The sequence below is a fragment of the Sinocyclocheilus anshuiensis genome, unplaced genomic scaffold (genome assembly GCF_001515605.1).
Source record: "Sinocyclocheilus anshuiensis isolate Anshui unplaced genomic scaffold, SAMN03320099.WGS_v1.1 scaffold78, whole genome shotgun sequence".
In the NCBI taxonomy this organism is placed as follows: Eukaryota; Metazoa; Chordata; class Actinopteri; order Cypriniformes; family Cyprinidae; genus Sinocyclocheilus; species Sinocyclocheilus anshuiensis.
Window position 1 is genome coordinate 498824 of NW_015544250.1, and position 11263 is coordinate 510086.

Below are 11263 nucleotides of genomic sequence, written 5' to 3' on the forward strand. Positions count from 1 at the left end.
TACCACGACTGAGGTGCCCTTGAGCAAGGCACCGAACCCCCAACTGCTCCCCGGGCGCTGCAGCAAAAAAATGGCTGTCCACTGCTCCGGGTGGGTGTGTGTGTGTGTGTGTGTTCACTGCTGTGTGTGTGCACTTTGGATGGGATAAATGCAGAGCACTAATTCCGAGTATGGGTCACCATACTTGGCCACATGTCACGTCATTAGTCACTAGGATTTACAAGAAAACCATAATATTAGCATGGTTTATGGCTATTTTACATGTTTTAATGTGGTGAGAACATATACACTTTGTCACCTTGGAATTATAAGGTTCTATCTGCATTCTGAGCAGTTTCGAGATATAGAGCTTCAAAGTTTTTGCATTCCATTTAGTGATATGGGGAACAAGTCTCTTTCATACACAAGTCCCAAAACTTATCACATAATGTAAAGAAGTTCTCACAGAATAAGAATATGTGAATAACTACATTTTGACAAAAAATGGCAGATAGAACCTTGTCTAACTTCTGTTTTAGACACAAATTTGTTCAAGATGAAAACAGGATAGGCTATACTATCCATACAACAGTTCGGTGAAACTACAAAAACACTATTACCACAGCAATATGTCATTGAGCACAAACTTATATCCAGCGTCTGAGTAATTCTAAAGAAAAAAACAATGCATAATGATAAGCAAAGAGAATAATGCCTGTGCATGGCTGAAACACACAGGCCAGAGTGCTGATATTGTTGAGTCCCATCATGTTGAACGCGCGCAGCCCTAACTAACTTACCCATCAGCCTCCGCCCAGCGCGCGGGCGACTGCTGCTCCACTGCGGGCTACAATGACGGACAACATTCCGCTGCAGCCCGTCCGACACAAAAAACGACATGACAACAAACGAAGAGACGGGTAAGAGCACGAAACGACGTTAAATGACAACAAAAACGCGTCGACTGGAAAATGGAGGCTTGTTTATGGATGATAGCATGATGGCTAACAGCACTGCAACCATTAACCCGCAAAATGCTGTCGATAACGACATAATTTCGCGACGTGACACTGGTTAACTCATTATTTTATTATTATTTTTTATATAGCGTTGAATATTCGCTATGAAGATGTCGTCTGGGCGATATTAGTCTTGATATTGTTGTATATGGGAGAGGCAAGTGCACATCCGTGTTCCGGGACACAGGTGAATTGTTGTTAAGGATGTGTCTCAATATTTAAAGAAAAAAATAAATATTTCTCCCTATGTATTATGTTCTTTTTGGCCAAATATTTTCGGTGTGATGATTTTAAGGCCTTTTATGAGGATGGCCGACACACTTGGCACCCTGATCAGTCTTTGATTGCCATGCATACAATTGTCCAGCTATTTATAAGCACGTGCATATAAAATCACCACGGTAACCACAGTTTCCGTCGAAATGCCACAATTGCTACAATTATTGATGCTGTAACTCTGGTGGCTTTCACTAAGCAAATAAGTACCATGTTTTCTGGACATGTATCATGGTAGTACCATAGTATTCTTTTAAATGCCTAGGAATACCTAAATACATTGCATATATACATTTCTAGGTACTAATTATATTCAGTGTATTACGTATACTAATCACTCTCTCTAAAAAAAATTGCATTACTTATTACTAATTACATTCTAAATCCCATATCATCCTCGACCAGTTGAACAACAGAAGGATAGACATGAAACTGCTCTTTTAATTCTTTAAAATAAATAATATAAAATTGCATAAACTATTCTTGAACAGACTGGGGTATTTAAAGGGAGAAGGTTGCATTAAAAACATATATTTTAACATTAGATGTTAAATTTTGATGTTATATCAGTTATTTTTTTATATAGAATTGTTCTATAGTCTATACTGTATTTAATGCAATTACATGAGAATAAATAACTAATTAAATTACAAAAAAAGGAAAAGTAATAACTTACTTGTACTTTAGCACAGGGATTATTGTGTATTATTAAAAATGAAATAAACACAAAAATGTCTGTTTAATTCAAAACTGTAATCTTTTTTTTTTGTTTCTAAATGTATTTTCAAGACAGATATAGCTCATGTACTAAATTAAAAACAAATGCAGGGTTTGTGATTCACTAAATGTCTTAAATTCACAAATTGAGTTTGTCAGTTTAGTTTTATTTTCTATAAGCTGTTGTCATTCAGTTATGCTTCACATATATGGAAGTAAAATACCCAATATATATAGTTCTTGATAAGAGTTTGTTTGATGAAGGTGTTGGTAAGAGGTAGATGGTGAAAGCTAATATTTACTGACACGCTTGTGTTGCTTGCTTGAAAATATTTCTGTGGCTGCAGTGAAATTCCAGCATCCATTATTCCATCTCTGTATCTGTATTTGAAGTGCTTTGTGAATCAAGCCACACGTTCATGATGATGTTGTGTATTTAGGTGCTGCCCATGGTCCAGATGCTGCGGTGGGGGAGATTTCCGTCCTCGGACCGTGTGGTTGGGCCATCCAGAAAAGAGAGAGCAGAGATACCCAAGAAATGTCATAAACAACCAAAAATACAATTTCTTCACCTTCCTGCCAGGGGTGAGTGACTACGAACGTTCAGAGAGAAGTTGGTGTTAACCACCGGAGTAATTCAAGAACGTGTTGAGCAACGATCTATGTTGCTTAACATGTTTTTTAATTGCTCTGGTGGTCAACCATGAGCAGTTTGAAACATTTAGGCGAGGTGTGTTGCTTTTGTGAGCAGAGTTTTGATTTCAGACACTCTCGGAGACTTGCATCAAAATCTTTAATTTTGACTTTGACCAATAAGCAACCGCCCAGATCTCCCTAGCAAACGCAGAACACTTTCGCATCAGTGTAGCAATGTCTTGGCAACCACCCAGAACACCCTAGCAACTTGGAGTTTTCACATTTACACAAAATGTAAAAATCTCGTTTCTTCACGCCGTGCCGGGTGCCACTTTTAAAAGCAACCTTGACCAGATTGCTTTATGGAAACAAAAAAAAATTTGCATTGCAAATGCCTTCCGGTTATTTTGAATGTTTTGAAGGACAAATGATAAAGTTAAATTCTGAATGTTTTGTAAATGAGTGCCTAGAACTCTTTCATATAACAAAAAGCAAACAGAGAGGTGGTTTAATGTAAACACTTGAAGCTCTGTTTGGCATCGTCAAAACACATGTAATTCTAGCTGAATGGTGCTTGCTACCTGAGCCAATATGTGACCCTGGACCACAAAACCAGTCATAAGGGTCAATTTCTCGAAATTGAGATGTATACGTCATCTGAAATCTGAATAAATAAGCTTTTCATTGATGTATGGTTTGTTAGGACAGGACAATATTTGGCCGAGATACAACTATTTAAAAATCTGGAATTTGAGGGTGCAAAAAAATCTAAATATTGAGAAAATCGCCTTTAAAGTTGTCCAAATGAAGTTCTTAGCAATGCATATTACTAATCAAAAATTAAGTTTTGATATATTTACGGTAGGAAATTTACAAAATATCATCATGGAACATGAACTTTACTTAATATCCTAATGATTTTTGGCATAAAAGAAAAATAGATAATTTTGACCCATACAATGTATTTTTGGCTATTGCTACAAATATACCCCAGCGACTTAAGACTGCTTTTGTGCTCCAGGGTCACATATGTGTGTTTCATAGTTGATGGAAATATGTTGAAATGAATTTGAAAATGTTAAGGGAAGAAATCCTTTAATATCACTAACAAAAAAGTGCCATAGTAGTACCATGCTTTTTTGGACATGTACTATGGTAATAGCATGATTTCTTTAAAGCATGATATCTAAATATGATATACAATATGGTTCAAAATTAAGTTTGGGGTCAGTAAGATTCTTTTCTTTTTTATTTATATTTAAAAAAGACTTTTATGCAGGAAACATTAAATTGATCATAAGTGACAGTAAAGACATTTATAATATAATTTACATATTTTTTTATTTCATATAAATACTGTTCATTTGAACTTTGAATTCATCAAAGAATCCTGAAAAAATGTATTACAGTTTTTATATAATATTAAGCATCACAGCTGTTTTCAACATCGATAATAATAAGAAATATCAACTATATTAGAATGATTTCTGAAGGATCATGTGACACTGAAGACTGGAGTAATGGTGTTGAAAATTCAGCTGTGCATCACAGGAATAAATTAAATTTTAGAATATATTAAAACAGAAACCAGTTATTTTGAATTGTAATAATATTTCGGAATATTAGTATTTTTACTGTCTTTTTGATTAAATAAATGCAGCCTTGGAGAGCATAAAAGACTTCCTTCAAAAACATGATAAAATCCTACCAACACCAAACTTTTGAACAGTAGTGTATGAATATTCAGTACCATGGTACAATTATTTGAGATGTAAAACAGTGTCATATCAGGTTTCACTCATTCATGTCATTTCACTCATCATCATGTGTTTGTGTTTATAGGTGTTGTTTAACCAGTTCAAATACTTCTTCAACCTGTACTTTCTGCTGCTGGCCTGCTCACAGTTTGTGAATGAGCTCAGATTAGGAGCTCTGTACACATACTGGGTTCCTCTGGTGAGTCCGACCACAGCTTCGTTATAATAAAGAGCCCTAATATTAATGTTCACGGTCAAATTTTAAGACATTTTTTGCTTTGTTTTTTAACATTTATTTTGATTTTTTCTTAAGGGGTTCGTTTTGATTATTACAATCGTGAGGGAAGCTGTCGAGGAGATGCGATGTTTTCTACGAGACAAAGAGGTCAATTCACAGATCTACAGTAAACTCTCCACAAGAGGTGAGCCATTGTTTCCACTTATTACGCGTATGTGTGTGTGTGTAGATTTATTGGATGAAGCTGATTCCTTATGCGTAGATTTGTTAGTTAAATGTGTGTTGTAAATGTTGCGAAGTGAGCAATCAGCTGGAGAGAGTTATTTGCTGGTTTTGTATATTTTTAATGTTTCCGTTTTATTGTTTGCCATAGATTTGGATGTTGATTCCCTATGCAATAATTTTTTTATGTAAATGCCTTGTAATTAGCAATCAGTTTTTGTTTTTGTTTGTTGTAGGCCTAAATGGTTTTTAGGGTGATTCAGTGCACATGGATTTGTGATGTAGGCACTAAATGTGCGTTGCAAATGTTTGCAATAAGCAGTTAAATCCGAGATTGCAATTTGCTGTTTTTTTTATTTGTGGATTTTTTTTTAACAATAATTTTTTTTGTTGTAGACGCAGTACTTTTTAACGTTGTTATCATACTTGTCAATGTTTTTGTGAAAGTCTAGCAGTGTGCGTTCAATTCAAGATATAGATTTGTCGTTTTTTGGTTTGATTTTTGCCATAGATATAAATTTACATTCATTATGCAAGTGTGTGTTATAAAACATGTGGTCACTTTCAGAATTTTTGCGATTAGTTACCATTGTTTTTAATTTTTAATTTTTATTTTTGTAGTGTGAATTTTTAATTTCATTTATTTTTTTTATATATATATATATATATTTTTTTTTATATACCTATTGTATTTCTGGTCAAAAATGACTGGCCTACAAATACTTGATTATACATTTCTTGTTGGCTGTATTATTATTAAATCTTGGATTCAATCTTTTTGTAAACTTATTTTCTTTCATGTAGTAAAGGTTTGTAATTCTTATTTCAAACTGGTTGATCTGAGCTTATGCACCTCAGTTTTTGAGTGAATATTGCCAAAATTATCATTACCAAGGTTTTTACTCAGTTTCAATCAATCAGTTCTAAAAAGAAATACAAAACCTTTGCTAACTGAAAGAAAACAAGTTGACAAAAATATTTAATCCAGTTTTTGGTGATAATATAGCATAATGCGAAATTTACAAGAACACCAAATTAGTGGTCGACCGATATATCGGCCGATATTTGGCATTTTTCAAATATCGGCATCGGCCGATAAGTTTTTCCTGTTGGCCGATGTGTTCGAGGCGGGACTTTTATTTTGATGGCGCCTGAGCGCACACCGCTCACATTCTCCCACTTGTTCGCTGTCCTCGTTCAGTTCTGTCTAATATGGATAGAAGTCTATCTAATAATCAGATAGAAGGGTTAGACAAAGGAATTAAAATGTATTCAAAAAAGTATTATAAAGATTGCTTTAATATTATTAGTAATAGAAAGGCAAACATTATAATACTTTCTCATTTGCCGTCAGCATTCAGCAAATATGCATTTATATCATTTAAATCTTTGAATGACTAATGAACATTTAATTTCACAAACCTTGCAGACTTAGTCGAATCTAGTTGAGATCTTGTGAAGTGTGCATGTGTATCCTGCATGATCGCGTGTTCTCTGCGTGACGGTCGGTCCGTGCAAATTGAATGCTGACAGGAGGAGAGTTCTGCTTGACTGGAGACGCGCGATCGACAAACTTTAAACTAGTGATTTCAAATTGTTTAAAATGTCTTAAATATAAATTAAAATAAATAAAATTATATCGGCCATCAGCCACCCTGCTTTCCAAGATATCGGCATCGGCATCGGCTGTCAAAAAACCCATATCGGTCGACCACTACACCAAATTAAGTAAAGGATTTTAAGTAATTTGCAAACTTTTTCATATAATTGCTATGTCATTAAAATTTCCATAAATTAGAAAAAAAAAAACAGTAACAGATGAGGTGTGCTAAAGTATGCAGATGCATCAGCCATAAAGCAAACTGCTGTTTGTCTTTAATTTGAGGTGGGGATGTAAATTGTATCATATACTGGGGGATGAAAAGCGTCTGACAATAAAAAACGAAGAGAACCTCCTGTCGTTTCCATCACATGCCTTCCTTTGATCTGGCAGGCTCTCTTCTCTCATAAAGCCAGTGTATGTGCGCTCGGCAGTAACGGCCTCCATATAAGGCTCATAGAGCGGAGCTGTGGCATTTGCTGGCTACCTGGGAGGGCTTCTGATTGCCCTGCCCAGACCAACAGGGATGAAAAACATCAAAGTTCATCATATTTAAACTGGCCCTCAACAGGCCAGTTTTTAATAGACTCACACCATTAAAGGTGGGTGTGGGATTTATGGTCGCAGGTCACACCTTCCGGAGCAGAACACAGTTTTTCCTGGTTTCTGGAAGTTAGAAATTTAAGGGGACGATACCAAGTGACCAGCTTGTAGGGGAACGGTTTAAACCAGTGGAGTTTCTTTAAAAAAAAGTAGGCGATAGGTATAAAATATAGGAATAATAACCCAATATAACCAACCCTGATTTAAATGTCTATTTGTATAAAACAAATCTGCAACAATATAGTACTGACCTAAGTGCAATAAAAGTGTCCTTTTATTTCAAAATGAATGCACATATGTGCTAATGTCTTACATATGCATTGGTAAAGGTCACCACAGGGGTTAAAGGTCCCTGACCTTTTCCAAACAATTTTAGCTGTGCATTTTCAATGGAATGAGAGATCGTTCTCACAGCACTCTCGTAAAGCCGCATAGGAGGGTATTGTCTAAAAACAAATGGAAATCTCATATGCACTCAGAGCTTTTGAGAAATCTGAATGGGGACTTAAAGAAGGCTTAAATATATGAATCTTCACTGGAGGTTTGCCATGAAATATGCAGATTTAGGACCAGTGGTGAAACCTAGATAATTTTTTGTATTCATTGATTCCTATTATGCAAGTTTGTGTTTGTTGGGGGATTATAAACCCTTTCTAATGCACAATGTATGAGGATTGAACAAAATTCTCAAAGTCATATCAGGGAATTTCTTTTTAAATTATGAGCTTTGCTCTGAAATCTGCAATTGGCTAGAAAATGCTCTAATCTAAAAATCGTGGGAACTCTAAATCAATTGAATTTTTGTTAGATTTTAGGCATTGCTTTTTTCAGATTGCTTTTGAATGTTGTTCTTAAATGTTTAAAATTATTATTGTATGCATCAGCTACAGTTTTCACACTTTTTATTTTTTTTAAATGCATCAGTCTGATTTTCTCTTTATCTCTCTCTCCGCAGGAACCGTGAAGGTGAAAAGTAGTGGCATCCAGGTTGGAGATCTTATCATTGTTGAAAAGGTTGGTTTGCTAATCAGCTCTCTCATTGTTAGGAATTGAGATCTTCTGACAAATGGCATCTCATACCTCTCAATGCTTTAGCTGTTTACCTTCCCCTGAGATTAAGGCAATCTGACCCCTGCGTGGGGCAGGAAGACATAACAGGCTTTATAAGCAAAATGAAAATAGTGCTTGAATGTGCATTTTCAAAACAAAAATCTATGGTTTTTGCTACACTAGAGCTCAATTTGATTATAGATATATAAATTGAACATAGAATATTTGTATTGTATTTATTTATTTATTAAAGTAACCAATGGCCCATTTAGGTCTATGAGCATTTCATGCTGGAAAGAGCTGTCAATCATTTTGAATGACTGAAGCATGTGACCCGAGGCCAGTGGTTGGTTATTAGTAATCCTGCCTAATTCCACTCTGGTATTTAGTGTTGCCTTTTGTTCAACTGTTGCCTTTCTGCCATGCAGACTGAAGCCTATTGTAAGGGAATTGCGCTGTTGGTTTCCTCCTGCGAAGTCTGAGAACATGAAATTTGAGACACGTCCGCAGTCTCCAATTACCCACCAGGCTAATTTTCTTAAATCTAAGCTAATCTGGTTTTGTTAAAAAAGCACTGTAAAAACCTTTATTATTAGGCAACCTCATGTGTGAATCTAATGAAAGCATTCCCAGCTCACATTCTTTTCACCCCACACTTAAAAAAAAAATATATATATATATTTTTTTTTTATCATAATAGTATTTGCATGTTTTGCATAAAGAAATAAAGAAAATGCATTATAGCATTGCTGATGTTTTCCTCACCAAATTCTCATTAAAGTGTCTTTGCATCTAGAATATGTTATTCATATTATTCTAATTAGGTTTCTGTTGCTTTAATGACAGTATTTTGTTTACTATATTACATTAATACAATATATTATTTTATTATAATAGTATTTGCATGTTTTACATATATATTTTTTATGTTTGGGGTGAAATGTCTCAGTTTTTTTAATTATAATTTTATTGTAATTTGTATTTGCATGTTTTACATAAAGAAATGCATTATGGCATTATTTTCCTCACCAAATTCTCATTCCCATCTCATAGCACTTGGAATTGACTTAAAAGTCAATTAAAATTATTATTATTGTAATTCATATTATTCTAATTATGTTGCTGTTACTTAAATATAATGGCTTTTTAAAAATGTGCATAAATTAAACTATTATAGGTTTTGCATTATGGTAATGAAAATCGGTGGGACAGTATGCTTGATTGCCATGAAAATTATGCACAAATTCAATATAATATATATATATCAATATAATATAATATTTCTTTTTTATTTTTTGGGGTGAAATGTCAGGTTTTGAAGTATTTGAATTATTCGGACTTGATAAATCAATTATGTCAGCATCTATCTGCCACTTTCTGGCAAGCGTTGTATTTCACCTTCAATGTAATATGTTTGATCTTCTAACCCTAATCTGTGGAAAATCCAATTTGGTTTAATATTTAGAGCTTGCATGTGGGTTATGGGTTGCATATAGCAAAAGCCTAATTGATTAAAAGCGTAGCCCACATTTGAGATACCGAAGTCACGCCCACTGTTTTGAAACATCTGCCGAGTTTAATAGCGTGGCGAATTCATCTTCTAATAACTACAAACAGAGCTGGGAGTGAAGCGGGGGTCAGGCCGGGTGGAACGGGCGGTCAGAGCTGCCACAGGGCACCACCCAGTGATTTGCTGCGGGCCGTACTCTTAAAACCAGCCGAATACTGGTAATTGAGTAGATTAAAGCCAAACTGAACTTATACAACTAAACCAAGGTGACTGCTGCTGACGAAACGCTTGAGTTTGTGTCTTTACTTTTTATCTTTTACCTTTTTGTCTCTCTTTCTTCTCCTCCAATCCCTATTTGAGACGCGGCCGCAGTCTCCAATTACCCACCAGGCTAATTTTCTTAAAAATGTTGATTTTACACAGAAAGATGGCTCACACAGGCTGCGCTCAATCTGGTTTAGTTAAAAAAGCACTGTAAAAAACCTTTATTATTATTCAACCTCGTGTGTGAATCTAATGAAAGCATGTCCATATCACATTCTTTTCACCCCAAACTTAATATATATACAGTTAGAGCTTGCATGTGGGTTATGGGTTGCATATAGCAAAAGCCTAATTGATTAAAAGCATAGCCCACATTTGAGATACCGAAGTCACGCCCACTGTTTTGAAACATCTGCCGAGTTTAATAGCGTGGCGAATTCATCTTCTAATAACTACAAACAGAGCTGGGAGTGAAGCGGGGGTCAGGCCGGGTGGAACGGGCGGTCAGAGCTGCCACAGGGCACCACCCAGTGATTTGCTGCGGGCCGTACTCTTAAAACCAGCCGAATACTGGTAATTGAGTAGATTAAAGCCAAACTGAACTTATACAACTAAACCAAGGTGACTGCTGCTGACGAAACGCTTGAGTTTGTGTCTTTACTTTTTATCTTTTACCTTTTTGTCTCTCTTTCTTCTCCTCCAATCCCTATCTCTCCCTTTATAGAATCAGCGTGTTCCTGCTGACATGATCTTCCTACGGACCTCTGAAAGAAATGGTAAACATCTGTCGGTCATTCATCCAAATTTCCCCAACAAAAGGGCAGGGGAAATGACATGGCCGCGTGGGCAACTGCATGTAGATGGAGGCATTAGCCTAAACCTCGGACGTTTAATGAGCTACGCTGAAATTGCCCAGAAAGAGGGCATGCATTGTGATTTTTGCCATTCTCTTTAAAACACTGACTGCTTTAGATTATGGTGACCAGACGTGCCAGTTTCCAGTGTCCTGTTCATGCTTGTTTAAAAAGCATTATATGATTGCATACAATGTGTGAATTTAATTTCATCTTTATTTTTAGTTTTAGAAAAAATGAACTCATTAAACAACACAACTAAAAACAATCACAAACCAACTTTATGGACAGAACATATATTTATATTTATATCATTCGTGAATATTTATTTTGGACAGAACATAAATTTATATTTTTATTATGTGTATATATTATTTGTGTATATTTATTTTTATATTGTAAAAAATAAATATTGTTTTATATATTATATTTATGTTTATATGGTAAAAAGGCCCCATAGTTATTACTTACCAGTTTATAAAATGTAATTTCTAATTTATTTTTAGTTTAAGAATAAAAAAAATCTAAGACAGACAGA

At 35.1% G+C, this 11263-nt stretch overlaps 1 protein-coding gene across 1 annotated transcript in view; it reads left to right on the forward strand.

Annotated features, from left to right (window-relative positions):
- Positions 1-737: 737 nt before the first annotated feature.
- The window catches only part of LOC107697879 (probable phospholipid-transporting ATPase IIA), a 66739-nt gene continuing 56213 nt past the window's right edge, over positions 738-11263 (forward strand). Inside the window, exons 1-6 of the mRNA XM_016498723.1 lie at positions 738-899; positions 2432-2576; positions 4470-4583; positions 4698-4806; positions 8003-8061; positions 10596-10647. Of these exons, the coding sequence (XP_016354209.1) occupies positions 832-899; positions 2432-2576; positions 4470-4583; positions 4698-4806; positions 8003-8061; positions 10596-10647 (547 nt within the window). The 5' untranslated portion in view covers positions 738-831. The remainder of the gene's footprint in view (positions 900-2431; positions 2577-4469; positions 4584-4697; positions 4807-8002; positions 8062-10595; positions 10648-11263) is intronic.